This window comes from Chlamydomonas reinhardtii, chromosome 10 (genome assembly GCF_000002595.2).
Source record: "Chlamydomonas reinhardtii strain CC-503 cw92 mt+ chromosome 10, whole genome shotgun sequence".
NCBI classification, from domain to species: domain Eukaryota; kingdom Viridiplantae; phylum Chlorophyta; class Chlorophyceae; order Chlamydomonadales; family Chlamydomonadaceae; genus Chlamydomonas; species Chlamydomonas reinhardtii.
In genome coordinates, this window is record NC_057013.1 from 1,721,182 (window position 1) to 1,738,937 (window position 17,756).

General features: G+C 62.5%; 5 protein-coding genes across 5 annotated transcripts in view; 1 reads left to right on the forward strand and 4 right to left on the reverse strand.

Moving 5' to 3' along the window:
• Positions 1-4,549, reverse strand: part of CHLRE_10g430501v5 (uncharacterized protein) — an 8,540-nt gene extending 3,991 nt beyond the window's left edge. Inside the window, exons 1-9 of the mRNA XM_043066636.1 lie at positions 4,378-4,549; positions 4,071-4,243; positions 3,353-3,807; positions 2,300-2,358; positions 1,826-1,954; positions 1,354-1,446; positions 926-1,029; positions 530-677; positions 232-297 (exon numbers count right to left, since the gene is read on the reverse strand). Of these exons, the coding sequence (XP_042920033.1) occupies positions 232-297; positions 530-677; positions 926-1,029; positions 1,354-1,446; positions 1,826-1,954; positions 2,300-2,358; positions 3,353-3,807; positions 4,071-4,243; positions 4,378-4,446 (1,296 nt within the window). The 5' untranslated portion in view covers positions 4,447-4,549. The remainder of the gene's footprint in view (positions 1-231; positions 298-529; positions 678-925; positions 1,030-1,353; positions 1,447-1,825; positions 1,955-2,299; positions 2,359-3,352; positions 3,808-4,070; positions 4,244-4,377) is intronic.
• A 1,878-nt stretch (positions 4,550-6,427) lies between these two features.
• On the reverse strand, positions 6,428-8,681 carry CHLRE_10g430550v5 (uncharacterized protein). Its single transcript, XM_001702458.2, has 4 exons — positions 8,246-8,681; positions 8,034-8,081; positions 7,644-7,855; positions 6,428-7,457 (listed from the first exon to the last, which is right to left on the reverse strand). Exons 1-4 carry the CDS (start codon positions 8,484-8,486, stop codon positions 7,416-7,418), a joined length of 543 nt encoding a protein of 180 aa, XP_001702510.2. The 5' UTR covers positions 8,487-8,681; the 3' UTR covers positions 6,428-7,415.
• Positions 8,682-9,421: 740 nt separating this feature from the next.
• On the forward strand, positions 9,422-10,713 carry CHLRE_10g430600v5 (uncharacterized protein). Its single transcript, XM_043066637.1, has 3 exons — positions 9,422-9,717; positions 9,809-10,101; positions 10,195-10,713. The coding sequence occupies exons 1-3, from the start codon at positions 9,555-9,557 to the stop codon at positions 10,678-10,680; spliced, it is 942 nt and encodes a 313-aa protein (XP_042920034.1). The 5' UTR covers positions 9,422-9,554; the 3' UTR covers positions 10,681-10,713.
• Positions 10,714-10,925: 212 nt separating this feature from the next.
• On the reverse strand, positions 10,926-12,891 carry CHLRE_10g430626v5 (uncharacterized protein). The gene is made up of 2 exons (XM_043066638.1): positions 12,574-12,891; positions 10,926-12,247 (listed from the first exon to the last, which is right to left on the reverse strand). Exons 1-2 carry the CDS (start codon positions 12,591-12,593, stop codon positions 12,022-12,024), a joined length of 246 nt encoding a protein of 81 aa, XP_042920035.1. The 5' UTR covers positions 12,594-12,891; the 3' UTR covers positions 10,926-12,021.
• Positions 12,892-13,225: 334 nt separating this feature from the next.
• Positions 13,226-17,701, reverse strand: CHLRE_10g430650v5 (uncharacterized protein). Its single transcript, XM_043066639.1, has 5 exons — positions 17,525-17,701; positions 17,229-17,277; positions 15,603-17,077; positions 15,221-15,418; positions 13,226-15,073 (listed from the first exon to the last, which is right to left on the reverse strand). The coding sequence occupies exons 1-5, from the start codon at positions 17,549-17,551 to the stop codon at positions 15,056-15,058; spliced, it is 1,767 nt and encodes a 588-aa protein (XP_042920036.1). The 5' UTR covers positions 17,552-17,701; the 3' UTR covers positions 13,226-15,055.
• Between the last annotated feature and the right edge of the window lie 55 nt (positions 17,702-17,756).

Consider the following 17,756-nt stretch of genomic DNA (forward strand, 5'->3'; position numbering starts at 1 on the left):
GCAGCCCCCCCCCCACCCCGCCCCTCCTCCCCCCGTGCAGCCCCCCCCATCCCGCCCCTCCTCCCCCCGTGCAGCCCCCCTCCCCCCCCATCCCGCCCCTCCTCCCCCCGTGCAGCCCCCCTCCCCCCCCATCCCGCCCCTCCTCCCCCCGTGCAGCCCGCCCCTCCCGCCCCTCTCCGCCCCCCTCCCCTCGTGCAGCCCGCCCCCCCCCCTCCGCCCCTGCCTCCTCACCTCCTCCAGCTTCTTGCCGGCGCGGCCCGCCGCCTCCAGCAGCCGGTTGCCCTGCAGCTGGTGCACCTGCGTGCGTGTGTGCATGTGTGAGGGTGAGTGTGTGAGGGCAAGTGTACAGTAGCAGCGTCCAGCAGCGCACACAGATATGGTACGCGGCCGCGGCCCTTTCCCCACCATCACCCACAACACCCGCATCACCCACAAAAAGCCCCAACTTCCAGCCCCGACCGGCTCGGCCACGTACCCCTCCCCTTCTCACCCCCCCCCCCCCACACACACACATACCCCTCGCACGCACCTGGCCCCAGCCGGTGAGGCCGGTGGCGGCCACGTCGCGGAAGGAGTCGCGCGCCTTGGCGAACAGCGGCGTGGCGGCCTCGGCGTGAATGGTGCTGTCAAGTGCCTTGGTCACCGCCTCCCACCCCATGTTGTGAAGGTCAATGTGCCTGTGAAGGCAAAAGCAGGTCCTCAGGAGTGACTGGAGACCCCGTGCCGCCTGCCTCCCTCCGTCCTCAGCCTTCCTCGCCTAACGCAATCAGCCCCCCCCCCCCGCTCTCCTTCTCGCTCTTTTGCATTGGGGTCGGATACGTTTGGGCTGGTACCTACAACCCCCTCCTCCCCACAGCCCCCACCTCCCTCCCTCCCTGACCACCCTCCCTCCCCTCGTTGCCTCGCCTCCCGCACGCACACCCACTTGTCGGGCTCCAGGCCGGTCTGCTGCACAAACAGCTGCGCGAAGTCCATCACCCAGCTGTCCATGTGCGCCGCCTCCTCGCCCGCGCCGCCCGCCTCCGCCACCTGCTATGAGCACACGCAGCAGCGGTTGGCAGCGGTTAGCAGCAGGAGCAGGAGCGGGAGCGCCCTCGTAACGAGAGGGCTGGCGGCGTTGGGGGCAATGATAGCGATCGGCACGTAATACTCGCGCGTGCCCTGTCCTCGCATGACATGTCCTACACGTACCGACCACGCGGCCTCGCGACACATGTGCACTCATCAGCTACCTGTCCCAACCCCCGACCTCTGTCCCCCGCCCTCCCTCTCCACTGCCCCGCGCCTAATCTCCGCCCCGGCCCCCCAGCCTCCATCTCCACCCCGGCCTCCCACGCCTCCCCTGCCCCCCACCTTGGCCTGCGCCGCCGCCAGCTGCGCCCGCTGCATGGCCGCCAGCTGCGCCCGCTCCAGCTCCTCCTCCACGGGGGGCTTGGGCACGTCCGCCTGCACGGCGCACACACACGAGGAGACAGCAGCACACACACACATGGTCAGGCTGACACGAGAGAGAGGCCCAGGCGCCCAGTCACTGTAGCAATGCTTCCAGTGTGAATCCACGGTGTGAATCCTGCACTCTGCCGTATGCCCTGTCCCGGCCGTTTTCTCCCCTCTACAGCCAGTCCCGCAGCCGCTCAGCTCCGGTCAACCACCCCCCACCCCCGCCTGCATCCCCGCCTGCTTTCCCGCCCGCCCGCCTCTGTCCCTCCTCGATTCGCCTGCTGCCCTGCCCCCCCCCTGCATGCCGCCTCGCCCCGCCCTGCTGCCCTGCCCGCCCCCATCAGCCGCCCCGCCTGCTGCTGCCTCCGCCCTCCCCCCGGCGCACCTCGGCGCAGGGCTGCACGATGAGCTTGAGCGGCGGGAAGGAGGTGAGCTTGGGCCCGTGCGCGCCCTGCCCCTGCACCTGCCGCTGGTACTGCTGCACCAGCTCGCCCAGCGCCGTGTGCATGTCCGCCTGTGGTTGTGTGAGCGCGTGGTCGCAGGCGTCGGTGGAGTGCGGAGGCGGGCACGAACGGTTCGTGGGTGTGTGCGCACACGGGCACACGTGTGAGCGGGTGGGTGCGAGAGGGCGCAAAGCGGGCGTGAGAGGTTCGTAAGGAGGGCGGGAGGGGGTTGTGCCAGGACTGGTTGGGCTTCCCGGCCACTTCCGCCGCCTGAACAGGTCGTGTGGCACTCTGCCCGGTAGAGAGCCTCGGAGGCAATGAAGGCACACACGTGGCCGCTCCCCGCCCGGCACTTCAAACTTGTAATAAGAACCAGTTCGTTCTCCAAGGACGAGCAATCTCCCCCTGTGCCCTACCTTGCATGTGAGGGTGATGAGGTCGCCGTTCTTGTCCACGTACTTGAGCAGGAAGGCGCCTGCGGGTGCGGAGGTGCGGGGCGGGCACAGGGGCAGAAAAAGGGGCGACGGTGGTTGGGTAAGGGTCCGGGGGATGTAAGCTGGCGTGCGGTGGGGCACCGCAAAGCTGGACATGCTGCAAACCGCCGGACTGCGCCTCGGCTGGCGGCTTGACCCGGCCCGGCCCTTGGCGGAGCTGCAGCCGCCAGCAACCGCACCTACTGCCCGTGTGCTGCTGCTGCTGCTGCTTAAGTGCTGCTGCTGCCTGTGTGCTGCTCCCTGTGTGGTGCTGTGTGACTGCCTATGGCTGACGCGCAAGCGCCCCCGGCCCCCTACCACCCTGGCCGCCCCGCTGCTCCATTGCCCGCCGCTGCTTGATTGCCCGCCGCTCCATGCTCCTGCTGCCACTTGTGCCAGCCCATCCGCCCGATTGATAGCCAGCACTGGTCCTGTGAGAGCGCCCACTGCAGTGCGCTTGCGTGCGGCCTCCCTTCCGACGGCAGAGCAGTGTGACCCCCGGCCTCAACTGCGGCCGGCCCCCGGCGTACTTGTCGCCCATGTACACTGCGGTGCACTAGCACCCGCGCTCGCTCTCGCTGCTGCTTCTGTCACTCGCGCACAACGCCGTGTGCTGCTGCGCCAAACGACGCCGCTGCGGACCAGCCGCTGACCTGCCGCAAATGCGCTGTTGACCTGCTCCTGCTCCTGCTGTATGGCCCACCTGCCACTCCAGCTGCTGCGCCCGTCCACGCTCGGCGTAAGCTCCACCCATGGCTGCTAGCACCACCACTGCGTGTCTCTCCGTGTCTTGCCCCTGTACCTTCCCTCTTCCCCGTGACTCGGTCCCGTTCCATCCAGACAGCGCCTCCTGACCTGTCCTTGATACCTTGCCTGCCCGTTCTGGCTCTCAATTCCCGCACCAACCCCGCCCTGCAGGCCCCTCCACCATGTGCATGCCCCCTGCCCCCTGGCTAATCCTCCGCTGCCCGCCTGCATCCGCCTCACGCCGCTCACCCGCGCTGGGGAACTTCTGCTGCACCGCCGCCAGCACGTCCGCGTAGCTGTTGCTCAGCGACAGGTGAACCAGCTTTGTGTCGTCGCCCAGCGTGGCCTTGGCCACAAACACGCCCTGCTGCAGCAGGTTTTGAAGCTTGTTGTTCTGAGCTGCGGCCGCGACGGCGGAGCCGCCTCCGGCGCCCGCTGCGCGGGCGCCGGGCGCCACCGCAGAGCGGGGGCGCGCGGCGGCGGCGCCCGCGGCGCCGCCGCGGGCGGCCGCCTCGCGCAGGCGGCGCTCCTGCTCCTGCGTTTCGGGCGAGGCCAGGTCTGTCTTGTTGATGGCGGTGACGTCGGCCAGAGCCTCCTTGTACAGGCCCTGCTGCTCAAAGGCCTTGGCGCGGCGCTGCAGCGCGCGCACGCTGTTGGGCGCCACCTCCAGCGCGCTGGTGCATTCCTTCACAGCCTCCTTGTACCTAGTAGTGTGAGCGTAAGTCAGGGTCTTAGTGCGAATGGCATGGCGTGAAGCAAGGCTTATAAAGGATGGAGGTAGAGCCACGAGGACCGTTTCGGCAGCCGCGCTGGCACGAACCGAGCGACTGGTGGTTTCCTTGCCGTCGCCGTCGGGGGTGCCCCGAGCCAGTCGAATTGCGTCTCCCGTATTTCCATTTCCTTCTGTTTTGAGTGCTGCCCATCGCCCTTTTATTTAGCGGTGCTGGGGGCAACACCTGTGGCGCACCTCTTCTGACCGATGAAGCAAGCCGCTTTGTTGTTGTAGATATCGGCACGCTCAGGGGCGGTCGTCGGCAGCAGCTTGATCGCATCGTCGTAAACGTTCAGCGCCTTGGCGTAGTCGCCACGCGCGAACGCCTGGTTGCCCTCAGTCTTCAGCTCCACAAACTTCTTCGCGACCTGCCCGCCAAGCCCAATTAGCTAGTAACTATGTATAACAAGTAGATCATGCGTCGGAACCTGCACACGCCGTCAGAGTGCCAAACGTGCACCCACATCCACGCCAAACATCGGAACCCTTCTGTCGCGCCCACCTCAGTGTCCAGGTTCGCCGGAGCCGCAGGGGCCGGCTTGGCAGGCGACTTCGTCTTCGTCTTCGCCATTCGTTCCGAACTGTCGAGTGTGGGTCCAACAGCAAGTTGTCGCGGCGGCTCGGTGTTTTCGCGACGTCCTAATAAATTGAAGTACAAGTAGGCGCAAAATTACGTCCGACAGGGCTGAATTGAGCGCTAACAATAGCGAAAACCCGGAGTTTCCGGCGATCGCGAGGGTCATGACAACGGACCCAGGCCCGCGTCCCCTCTGTATGCACAACCCAATCCTTCAAGTATAGCGCCAGTGATCGGCAGTGCACCGGTTAGCTGACTGCTTGGAAGGGCAGGCCGACCCACGGTTCGACCTCTCCGACACGGACTGGGTCAGGCAGGGTCCTGATCATCCCGCATCCCCTCCCGCTGCCTTCAGAGTCTGCATCCGTTCAAATCAACTGAAAGCAAGAGCTTCTTGTCAGGAGTAACTGCTGAAGCGGTGCAGCATTAACCGTACGGTGCCCTGGTGGAATCGGTTCTGAAAGGAAGGCGTCCTTTGAGAACGCTTGAGAGGAAGGCCGCTGCAGCCCGCTGTTGTCAAATGTCAATCTCCTTGTGCAACGAGTTTGGGCATAGTCTTGTACGCGCCGGAGTAGGAGCCTGTCATAGTCTTACAACCGCCGGGGAAAAATAGTATAATGTAGGTTCTAGGACAGCTCCGACTAACCCACAACTAACTCGTGTAGTCTCGTGTACGGCACCCCCCACCCCCCTCAGCCGTACAGGAGTTGCCTTGGGAGTCGGCAGCTGCGCGAGTAGTGTGAGCGGGTAGTTGTACGGCGGCCCGGCTCGGAAGCTACCTGACTGTAGTGACGCACACGGGCAGTTGGCGCTAGTCGGCAGGCGCGCGAGTGGGAGTGGGCAATTGAGCGCGCACGCGTGTGGGAAGCTGCAAGAGAGTACGGCGGAGCTAAGCGGAGGCTGGCGGTTGGTGCGGCGCGTGAGTGGGAGTGCATAGTCGCGGGCGTGCCGTTTGGGAAGCTGCGTGTGTGAGCTGCGTGTAAACTCAGAGAGACGCATGGGGCTGAGCCCATGTTGGGTGCTGTGGGCGCACACGGTTTCACACGGTTGACTGGGGGCTCGCGGGGCGGCGCCAGCCGCCCCGAGTGTGGATGCAAATGAGTGCGACCTATGTGCGGAGGAAACATGTCCGGGTGCGCGGTGCACTTCGTGCACCGTGGCAGAGCGTTTGACTCCCCCGGTCGGTCGAGTTGCATCTGAGTTCACACGGTTGACACTGGGACGATCGCGGGGCGGCGCCAGCCGCCCCGCGAGGGTGACAAGCTGCCAGAAGAAGCCGCGGAGCGCTTACTTGTGCCTGCTTGTGCCTTGTGGGACTCGCTGGAGTGCATGATAGTCGCTGGGGGCACGCGCGGGCGGGGCGCAGGGGAACTCGGCGGAAACTCGGCAGCGGCATTCCGTTACAGCAGAGAAGCAGCACACCTGTGACATGCTCATGGGCTCAGCGCTGCTGCGAGCGCGCGCCAGCGGGCGGCTCAGAACCCACACGCAGCTCACCGCCCTCCCCGCTCTGACCCGAACCGCCAGCACCCAGCCCCAGCCCCGCGTCGGTGCGCGACACAACCTGCCGCACGCGCCCCTGCGCCACGCCCAGGCCCGCAGCCACCCGCCGCCGCCGCCAGGCCCTGCTGCGGAGTGGGCGCCGCCGCCGCGCGCGGCGGCGGCATGGGCTGCTGCTGCTGCTGCTGCTACTGAGGGCGCTGGTGCTGCTGCAGTGCCTGCACCAGCACGGGCGGCGGCGGCAGCTCCACGCGCTCATCGCCGTCTCCCAGACCCTCCTCATCACCACCGTCCGCCGGCGACGGCAGCGGCGGCAGCAGCCCCAGGTCGCCCAGTCTCGGTACCACTTGTAGGCTGTTACCAGCTAGACAGGATCACACTAGGTGCTTACCAGGAGAGAACTAGAGCTAGGAGAACTTGTGATGCTATAGGCAACTAGGCGGACAGTAAGGAACTATGTGAGAAGCCGAAAAATAGGTGGCGTTTGTTTACGCCGTGTAAGAATATTTGTAAGGCTCTGAAGGTGTAGCGTTGATAAACGCTGTGTGACTCGTGCATAGGACACTACGCCGTGTGAAACCTACACGCGTGTCTGGCACCCTCCGGGTGTGCATTCCCTCGTGTGTAACGGGCATGTAGCGCACCCTACCGCTTACACCCCCCCCATCAGAAGTGAACCGTCCTCGGGAGCCGGGACGCGGACACACCTCTCTGTCTGTCCGCATAGTTGCTCCACATGGGCATTTGCGTTGCTGCCCCCTATGCATCGAGAAGCCCGAGAAGCCGCCAGCCACCAGTCTCCAGCATGCCTCCTTCTGCTCTACTTCCCACTTAACCTTCCACAGGCGTTCATACGTACTGTTGATCCTATTTTTGTCTTCATTTGAAACGACAGCAGTATGACTGAGTCCCTTTGCTTCACGTACAAACTCTACTTGCTTTTCCGACAACTTTGCAAACGATTCCTCCAGCTGTAAGTACGTCGACTGAGGACGGCGGAATGACTGAGGACGGTGGGCCTTTATGTCGGCAGTCAGCCACATCAGGTTGGCACATGCGTCTGCTGGAGGCGGCGCGCCATGCCACGCCGCCAGCACCACCTGGCCGGAAAAGATGAGGGCCGTCACAACCAGCGGCCAGCGATCGCCATGGAGGGCCACTGTGCCGACGAAGGTCGTCAACGGAGCCCACACGAGGAACCACAGTGGCACCCGCAAGGCAGCCTGAGCCGAGCCTACGACCGCCATGAAAAGCCCGCGCGGCCCGGGGACGCCGTCAGCCCACGGCAATGACATGTGGCCCCACGCTGCCGCGCATGCAATTGTGACGGTGTCCAAGCCGCGGCGCCAGTACCGCATGCCCAGGAGCCACATCCCAGTTACCGCCACAGCCGCTGCTCCAAGCCACCAAACGAGCCACCAGGCCCACGCGAGCAGTGCGGCGATGCACGGCGCCGCAACCAGTCACAACACCTTCTTTCCCGGGGGAACTGCCGTTGTCAGGGCCTAGAGGTATGGTACGTTGGCAAGGGCAAAGTTGTGTACAGTCAAGGTTCGGTCACGTGAGCAGCAGAAGGATTTACTGGAGGCAGATTGCGAGCAGGCTTGCGTCCCAGCACATCATAGCCAAGCGCGCTGCAACCGGCAGGCAGCCAACCAGCTAGGATGTGGCACTCTCCGCCGCGGGCTTACCGTCCACCGGTGTCGCAGCACAGACCAGTCCGTTTGGTTGCGCTGAGCCAGCATGCCCTGCATAGCCGCCAGCATCTTCGTGTCGAGCACCTCCAGAGTCTGCTCCAGAGTCTGCTCCAGCTGCTCCTTCGTTAGCACCGCGGGCTGGTCCTCCGGTGGCAGGGCAGAGCTCTGGGCCGGCGGTGGCATGACGGAGCTCTGGGCCGGCGGCACTGCAAAACACGAGGGCAGGGGCGGTGACGTGCACTAAGCCCTAGTTCTGGGCCAGCGGCACTGCAGGACAAGGACAGGTGCTGCGACGTGCACTTCACTTATTATACTGAGCTGCACACACGTTCAGAACTGCTCGAAGCTCCCGAACGAAAAGCCAGGGCCTGCAGGGAAGCTTACCGGTGCATGCGGGTGTTGTCGCGTTCGTCGCGAAGCCAGCTTTGGCACCTGCAAGATTTCTCGGCGATAATGAATTAACCACATGCCAAGGCCCCGCCCTGAAGCATGGTCGCGATCGCCTCGCGTTGTGGCGCACGCAGGCACTTCCCTAATTCTCTAATTCCCTAATTCTCTAATTCTAGATGCTGAAGCTGGCCTTGAACGGCGCGCACCTTTAATGGCCACCTTCAGCACAGTCTGCTGCCGACCATTGAGCGACGCGTACGCCGACGAAGAGGGGTCCAGCTCAGAGAAGAGCTTGCCAGCCTTTTCCTTATCAACTTCCCATCCCTGCTGACACAGGATATCAATTATCGGTTGAATGGACGTGGGGTCGGCATCCCCGTTCGCCAACAGCAGGGCGTCGCGAATAGTTGGAGCGCTCTCCTGAGTAGCCATCTTTGACGCGCTCATGTTTACTATATCATCGAGCGCAAAGTTACTGATTTTTGGGGCCTAGCAGCCCAAAGAACAGACTGGGATGAAGGTTTTCTTTTTGCATGGAGGTTGGGTTTCTCCAGCTAACGGCTCGGATTTAAATTGTCGCTCATTCAGCAGTGTCTTGGTCGTTCTTTTGTCGCGTGCATCACCAAGGGGCAGGTGGCCATCGCTTGTTGCCGGGGGCAAGCAGCTGCTGTGGCTGTGCGAGCGGCGGGTCTAGGGTAGGGGCCTGGGCGGGGCAGCAGGCAGCTATAGCGGCGCCGGGCACGGTGCCAGCTGCCGCGGACACACCTGAGCAAGAGGACACTGGCGGGCCTCATGGTGGCGGGACACACGGCGGCGGGGCTTCTCCGCCGCCAGAGCAGCCGTAGTAGTCTGCGGCCAACGGATTGCTAGGGCGTGTGATGTGTGATGGGACAGGGTTCAGGCAGGTTGGCGAGGTCCCTTAGGGTGCAGCTGACGCCCGTACCCCAAGCAGACAGCAAACAGTTTGCAGCGGCAGAGCAGGAGTGCATGGCTGGTCGAACGCCGGAGTTACTGTACCGACAAGTTGCTGGCTGGCTGGAAGTTTGCTGATGCGCATTCCTCACGCTCCGGCGTGTGATGTGTGATGGGACAGTGGTAAGGCAAGTTGGCAAAGTCCCGTAGGGTGCAGCTGATTCCCAGAACCCAAGAAATGGCATACAATTGGCAGCGGCAGGGCAAGAGTGCGCGGCTGGTCGAACGCCGGAGTTACTGTACCGACGGATTGCTAGGGCGGTTGAGCCCACCCCTGGTTGAGCCATGGGTTGAGCCCGCAAAGAGTGCAATTGAAGGTCTGTTTGCAGCAGTAGCCCGCTATGTCATCCTTCCACAGCATGGCGCACTCGCCTACTCTTTCATGTGCAGCTTAATGCCCCTATCAGCAACACCCTGCCGCCACGCACCGCCTCACTCCACCGGCACGCACGCTTCCACTCCTCCGCTTTCTCCGCCACTCCGCGCAGGCACCAACGGTCTCGCCACCCCACTGGTATTCCCATACAACTCCCCCAAGTTGGCATGTCTAGCAGCACCCGCGACCAGCCGGCGACCAGTGCAAGCGCAAAGGACGCCCGCCGCCGCTTGCGCGAGCTGGCCTTTGCCATGGGAAGCGAGGTGGACGACCAGGCCCTGATGGACCTGACCAAGTCAAAGGCTCACCGCAGCTACTACAACAAGGTGAGTGAGGGTGATTCCCGCGCGCTCGCTAGCAAGAAGGCAGATTGACGAAATTTTCTCACCCTCCTCCAAAACACACACGCACACGCAAACAGCAGTCAGCCCCGATGGCCAGTGCAGCTACCCTAGCAACCTGCGCTACCTCGTGGAGCGGCTGGTGGGCTACAGCCGCAACACCTTTCACCTGCAGACCCTGAACCAGACTTCGGCCACCGCAGGCCAGATCGTCACAGTCGACCTCTCTTCCAACTCGGTATGCGATCTGAACACATTCACGATGTTCTTCAAGGGTTCCACCACCACCACTGCTGGGTTTGCTGTGCTCCCACGCAACTGTGAGACGATCCTGGAGCGAGTTGAGGTTGAGGCCAACGGCCAGATCATTCAGGTGGGTAGCAGCATGTACAACCAGCTGTGGCAGATCATTGCGGACACGTCTATAGGCGAGGACGTTACCAACCGCCGCCGCCGCATCCTGCAGGGCGCGAGCGATATTGCTGCGGCTCCAAGCGCAAATCAGACCAACGTGCAGTTTGCAATCCAGAACTGGTTGGGCTTCCTGGGGTCGGTGAAACCCTCTATTCTGGACACGAGCCTGATTGGGAATGTGCGACTGCGTCTGACCCTTGCCCAGCCCGTCATCCTAGCCAAGTCCCCCACCTGCACCGGCGAGAACTACTCGCTGCCTGATATCTTCTTCACCGTGGATACGCTCTCAATCGATGATGGGGTCTTCTACCAGATGCATCAACAGTTCCTGTCGTCTGGTGGCATGTACGAACTGCCCTTCCACCAGTACTTGGCTTTTACCTCGACTGGCGGCATGAGCCAGACCACCAAGTTTAGCCTGAGTGCGCAGAGCCTGAACCGCTGCTGGGCAACGTTTCTCACCAGCGGTAACTTGCCCCTGGCCGCGGCGCCAACCACTGGCGCATTCGTGGACCAGGGGGGGGGGGGTACGAACTAAACCTCCAGACCCCATGTCCCAAAACCTCCCGACCCCCCTCCGGACCGACCGACCGACCCCCACCACCGTGCAACCCCTCAAAACCCCCTCAAAACCCTTTGGTTTTTAGCCAGGTCGGTGTCAATCGACTGCTCTCGGCGAGCTCTACAATTGTATACCTCCGGTTCAGCTGGAGGCACACTTGACTGGCAGCCATGCCACACGTCCATGGCCGACCACCGACCCTTCTGTCAGACTACCGGGGCGTGCGCTTAAGCTTACAATTGCGCTGTACATATGATGTTTGGGACTGTGTGCCGGAAGAGATTGGTCGACTTTCTCCAGGGATCAAGTGAAGAATCCCGGGATTCACGTCACGCTCGATGGCCGGCGGCAGCCTTGTCGCCATGACCCACACGAAGCCTTGGCCGTTACAAGTTAGCATCAGTTCGCATAGTCTCCATGACACCAGTGAGAGACGCTCCAGTGGGCGGGGCTCTACGCTACTACGATGCCGATGTGGACGGAAATGCGGCCGCTTTCCAGAGGCCAAACGTTCTGTAAATGCTTTAGTATGTGCATGCTAATGTGTGCTAGTGCTTGTGCTAATGGGCGGAGCGTTTAGAGGGGCGTATAGGGCGCAGAGACGAAATCTGGCAGTCCCACCCACATCCGCGTGACGAAACCTTGGGGACCCCCGACCCCGACGACCGACCCTGAACTTTGAGGGCCCACAACTTTGCAATTACTACCCTGATTGAAACTCTGAAAGTGGATTTGGAGTCCTCGCGTCAAGCTCTTTCGTTTTAGAACATGGGGCCTTTCCCAGTCGAAACTACCCCCCCCTTGCGTGGACCCCAATTCGCTCACCTCGCCGTACTTTACTCGCCTTGAAGCGCGGGCACGATTGCGTATGGCACGACCACCAACAACACCCCCGTCACTTACACGCTCTCCAAATACCAGTTCAGCGTCAACGGCGTGCCATTCCCCAACTTCCGGCCTGACACTAACCAGGCGTATGCTTTGATTGATGCTGAACGGCTACGGTCTGAGCCAGGACACACTGGGTGGGGGCCACAAGAACCTGGACTCGCTGACCAAGTGGAACAACGGTTTCTGGCTGGGTTGCGTGCGCGTCATTCGAGCACGGCTCCGATGATTACATCTCCGGTATTGATACTCGAGGAAACGTAGCTCAGGGCTTCTGGGAGACGCGCGCAGGGTACCATCTCGCAGGGCGCAAACGTGGGCACAGGCGGCAGCAACCATAATAGCGAGCAGCGGGGCCAGAATGAAGATCATATTACACGCACGGGTTGACCCCCTGGACTGGAACACGGCAGTGGCTGCGTACGTACCTCAATGGGATGTATGGTCGGTGTGCGAGGACGACAGGGCACCGCCGTCGCACGAGAAGCCCTTGTTGGCACGGGCGCAGAACGAGCGCAGTGATGCGCCGGGCCCGGCCGCCTCTAGCACGGCTGCGGCTGCGGCCGTGTGTGCAGCAAGGAACTGCTGCACCGAGGTCCGGCTGGCGTTGGCCACCGCGCGCCAGCCCAGTTGCAGCTCCCTCTCACCGCCCTGCCTGAGCTTTGCAGCAATGGTCCCAGTCTTGTTGTACTGCTGGTGACCACCAGAATTCACAAATGCATTGTTGAGCTGGTTCAACGTGTCCCAGGCGAGTCTCGACCCCTCCCTACCCCGCGCGCGGCTCTACTTTGTGTCCCAATTCGTTGGATCCCGCGGCACCGGCAAGACCTACTCGGCGGTTAAGCTGCTGAAGTAAGGCCTATGAGCTGGCTGGAGTTGCCGACGCGGACTCCCCGCAAACCACGGTGGTGCAGCGCGTGGTGCTGTTCAGCCCAACACACGCACGACGACGCCAACCCCGTGTTCACCTCCCTCGCGCACCTTGATGAGTCCAATGTCATCACCGACTACAGTGACGCAAAGCTCCTGGAAATAGTAGTGTAGAGGATGTGAAGCGAGAGCGAGACGCGACAGCTGAGCAGGGTTGCCTAGTACGCGACCCTCTCTCCATAATACGCGTATTAATACAGCGTACTAGGATTCCTAGTACAGTACGGTAAAATACGGTGCATAATACGCTGGGCCAGGAAATCCGGGGGGGAAGCCGACGCAAACACGGCACGCGTGCCCGCACCATGCCCGAATCGGTGTGAATCTGGATTTGCGCGGTCATAGTCTTCTAGCGGAATTTCCTTCAACTTATTATGCTCATATTGTTGTAAGAGAACACAGCTGCAACGGAGAGCAGCCATGGTTCGCAAACTTCGACGGACATCCTTTCCAGCACCCCTCGCGCCCCTCGCCCAGCCACGGCGCTGCCACGGCCCACCCCGCTGGTTTCCCCAGCACAACGTATTTTCCAACGTACTAGCCGACGAGGGCAGCGTACAGTACGTAGTACAGTACGTAGTACATAGTACGCGTACTACGAACTAGGCAACCCTGCAGCTGAGTGCCGACGCCTGCATGGTAGTTGCACTGTTTCAGTGGAAACGCTGCTGGTTGTTGTTTGCAGTGCTGAATAAGGGCTTCTTGGACTGTTCGATAGTTCCTTGCCCCGTGGATATGCAGTTCAGGACAGTGACACCCAGCCATCTGCACTGTCCACATCCAAGCCCAGAGTGGGACACGACTCTGTGCGCCGACGTGACTCGCTCCGCGTCTTTCTTTTGACGAGCCCTGGACCAAGAACTGGTCTTGCAAGCTGGAGTCGACTCTGCAAGCCTTAAACATGCCCTCCTTTATCCGTCGTGCACTCCATACCTTTGCCGTCCAGAAGGATTACCGCTCAACCCATCAAGGCATCACTGGTGTGATAGTCCTGCTACCTGCATTCTTCAAGCTGTATCCAAACGTCAAGTTTGAGTTCAAGGACAAGAAGAGCGAGTTTCACGGGATCTACACTGGGTTTTACGAATCCGACATGTCTGCCTGCCACCTGACCAACGACCAAGGCCGCACGTACATTCGCGGTGTGTGCAATGGCAAACGGTGCCATTGGCTTGATGCCAAGGGGTTCGAATCCCCATGCTCACTAATACTGGGTGGGTGGGTGGGTATAGTATCCCTTTCGCAAATACCGAATACTGTCAGTGCCGTTCAAATGTGCCTGTACCGGAAGTTTCTCAGCTGCAAATCCGTGCATTGACGAGCTTGAGTCCGATGAGTTGTTTGAAATAGAGCGGATAGACTTCAATCCACCGCAGGAGCCGCGCTACCCCGCGAGGTCGAAGCGGGTTGTGGGCCTCCGCCGGCGACGCCCACGCCCCAGCTCCGGCTCTGCGTGGATGGTGACCCTCCACTCGCCCCCAGCTGTCTGCCCCTGCTCAAGCGAGGCGCACGTGTAGCGCCCCACTGGCACACGCTGTCTCCCTGGCATCCAACGCGTTTGACAACGACCGTGGTACTGGAACTCATACACCTCACCACGGATGTGCAGCTCAATTGTGCCCGTATCTGCGTCCAGCTGGTCGCGCAACACACTATTCAGAAATATCCTTGGGGTGTTCTGGTACACCGTGATTAGCGAGGGGTGCTCTACTGCCGCCGTCGCTGCCGCTGCTGCTGCTGCCATCGCTCTTCTTCCTGCCGGGCCGCCCTATCATATCGCATGCTGTTCCAAGACGTCAAAGTCACCTCCCCCACGCCGTACCCGGCACAGGCAAATCGCCTCCGCAATACAAAAACAGTCACAAGTCGCCCGCCTGCCCAACTCATGATCGCCTTCCTTCCCTACCTAGCGGCCCTGCACCATGAAACCGCAGCCTGCACGTGCAGGCCTGTACCCTGCATCCCGTTTGTAATTAACCAGACACCGTTGCATGCAGCAATGCACTGAGTCCCCAGTTGCACACTCATGAAGAACAGGCAACGGACCGGCAGGGCTCGCCGCCTCCATTTCTAGGCGTTAAGACGTCTGGTCCAAAGTCCAAAAAAGCAGTTCATGAAACAACAACCTCCATATAATATGCTTGCACAGCTTCGTGTCTCAAAGTCGCCGGGCTCAGGGCGACATACAGTCGCTCTGGACACGCCGCGTCAAAGCAGTCACTCCGCTCTGGGCGCTGTGACAGTCACAGGTGGTCAGGTCGTATCGTGGGGTCTTATCCATAAACTTTATGTTTGCCATGCCGACGTTAGCAGCTATATGAGCTCTGCTCATGCATCTCAGGGTCCACAACCCCGCAGCCAGCTGCGCGCAAGGAGCGAATGCTTGCCGCGGGCCACGCCGCTGCTGACGCCAACGCGTCCCGTTGAGTTCCAAATTATGTCCGGTCACGTCCGATGGTATCGCAATCGTCAACGACAGCGCTTCTGCAGCGGTGTGCGGTCCTCGTTTCCGATGGCAGCGTACGTCAACACGTCAGTGCCGTCCCGAAGTCTGCGACAGGCGACAACGTCAGGCACAGCATCTGTTAAACATAGCCAACATGGTATGCCGCACTTGCTCTGCGTAACTACCCAGCATACGTATGCAAAGCAATCAGCACGATCAAAACCCTGACATACGCAGGACGTTGCCACTCACCGGTGATTCCAACGCGCCACCTGCACCACCGCCACGCGACGCGCCGCCCTGCGAGCTGTGCTGCCGGCTATTGCTGCCGCTGGCGTTGCTGCCTGCGTTGCTGCGGCGTGAGCCTAGCTTGCCGCGGTTGCCGCCGCTGTCCTGGTCCATGTTGGCTAGGCAGGAGTCGATGTCGCTATCCTGGATGCCATCAGCGCCCTGCAGTGCACAACCGGCACACAGCAACGCCACACATGGTCAGCATGGTCAGCGTGGTCAAGGTAGTCAGCAAAGCAGGGCAACCGCACACACAGGCAGGAGGAGCCACGAGCGCGCATGCCACATGAAGCCGGACCAGCACGGACAAGATCACCAGCAGGAAACGCTCGGGCAAACAGCTCACCTCCTCGGATATACCGTCAAGGAAGGCGTCCATGGCAGCGCCGTCGGGTATTGAACTCAGCATCAGGTCGCGTTCCCGGGAGCTCTTCCGATCAAAGCTGCCACCACCTCCCCCAGCGCCGCCGCCTGCGCTGTCTATCCTGCTGCCAGGCGTCTTTGGTGATGGCATGGACGGCGAGCTTGGCGCCTCCGCTATGCTGGTGAGCTTAGACACCATGCGCCCAGTGCTCGTGAGAGTGCCAGAGCCGCTCAAGTGCCCATGCGTCGGCCCCATGGAGGACAGCACGCCCGTGCCGTGAGACTTGCTGCCCAGGCTGCCTGCGCCGTTGGCGTTGGGGCCCAAGGACGGTGGAAGTGGCAGCATGGACCGCCGCAGCGAACTGGACAGGTCTCCACCCCCGCCGCAGCCTGCTGCGCCGCCGCCCGGCCCTGAGCCGCCCCCGGGCGAGCCGGCGGAGGCCCCTGTCGCGCCGCCTCCACCTGCAAACATGCCGGCCCAGCCGGCGCCCCCTAGTGGCGGAATGAGCCCGCCCGGCGGCGGCTTGGGTGGCACGCCGCTCCCAAGGCCCAGTTGCGCCCGCGACGGCGGCCGCTGCCCGCCCCGGGTCGTGGGGCGGCCCTCTATGTCGTACTGCGGCCCACCGCCGCGTGTGCCCGGCCGCCCGTCCACCTCATACGGACTGGGGCCTGCTGCTGCGCCCCAACCCGCCGGCGCCACGCCGCGTGGGCCCGTGGCCATTGCCAGCGGGTGCACCAGCACCACCGGCTGGCCCCCCTCCTGCAATACAGGATCTTGGGAGCCGCGCCACGGCCCTTCGCCATGCGGCGCGTCCGTGGTGCGGTGGTAGGCGCCAGGGCTGCTGGGCGGCGGCGGCCCTGACCGTGACGGCGGCACGCCGCTTCGAGAGGGCGGCACGCCGCCTCTACTGGGCGGCGGCCCTGAGCGCGAGGGAAGCCGCTCCGCCGCCCCGCTGCCGCCAAACTGGCCGTACTGGTGATGGGCATAGTAGTGACCCATATGGCCACTGTGCTGAGCCTGGCGCGGCAGTGACCCCGGGAGGCCGCCTAGTCCGTGTGATGAGTTGAGACCGCCGCCAGCGCCAGCGCCCGAGCGGGACGTCAGGCTACGTGAGGCTGCCGCCGCTACTGCTGACGGCCCGTACGCGCCCAGACCGTGCTGTGCTGCTATCATGGCTGCATCACGGTAGGAATTGTTGGGGTTGTGACCGCGTGGGCTGGTGAGCGGCCCCACCGCCGAGGACGCGGGTCTGCTGGGTGGCCGGGTGCCGTAGGCGGGCAAGCCCGAGCCCGCGTGGTGCCCCGGCTGGCGCGGCGCTGGCCCACCGCGGCTCATCGTGTCCCGCCCGCCGCCCTGGTCCATCTGCTCGCCGCGTCGCCCGAGCGTCGAACCCCCGAATGTCTGTGAACTCCCCATTTGGTTGCGACTGCCCTGTCGCGATAGTTTGCGGTCGAGGCCTGCGGAGCAATAAGGCGAACGTTCAGGCTTCCAATTGACGGCCCAGCAGCGCTGCAGGCAAGCCTAGGCAGTTCCACATGGCGTAACAAAACTCGCCCCAGACGCGCCCCCGGCCCAATAAGCCCTTGCGCTCATTTTCAAGATACTGACCTCTGGACGGAGGAGCATAGCTGGTGCTCTCCGGCCCGCTCTGCCGGCTCTGCGAAGTTATTTGCAGCCCCAAGCAATACGTCAGGACGGGCGCGGTGTCTACTACGAGTGTACACAGAGTGTACATAGAGCTAGCTATCAGAAATCTGCCACAGTGGCGCGAGGCCCAGCCCACTCGCCGCTGCGCTGACCACGCTCACTTCGCGCCTTAGCGCTCCGAAGAAATCCCCTATCGGTAGCTTGCCGGACATGTGCCTCGGCGGCTGCGACGAGGCCTTTCAGGGCGCAAAATTCACCTGCTCCGCCAGCTCCGCACGCACCATCACCGCGATTCTTTTCTTTTAAGCTCCTTCATATTGAGCATCTATGCTAACCGTCGCATTGGCTCTTTGAAGAAGGGCGTCGTCGGGCAAAGACTGGTACAAGGGCCGCGGCCGTGGGTGACGGACGGTGTGGATGATAAGCTTGAATTGGTTGTACAGGCGAATATTGAATGTATAATTTAGAGTATGCCGGGCGCCGAGACCG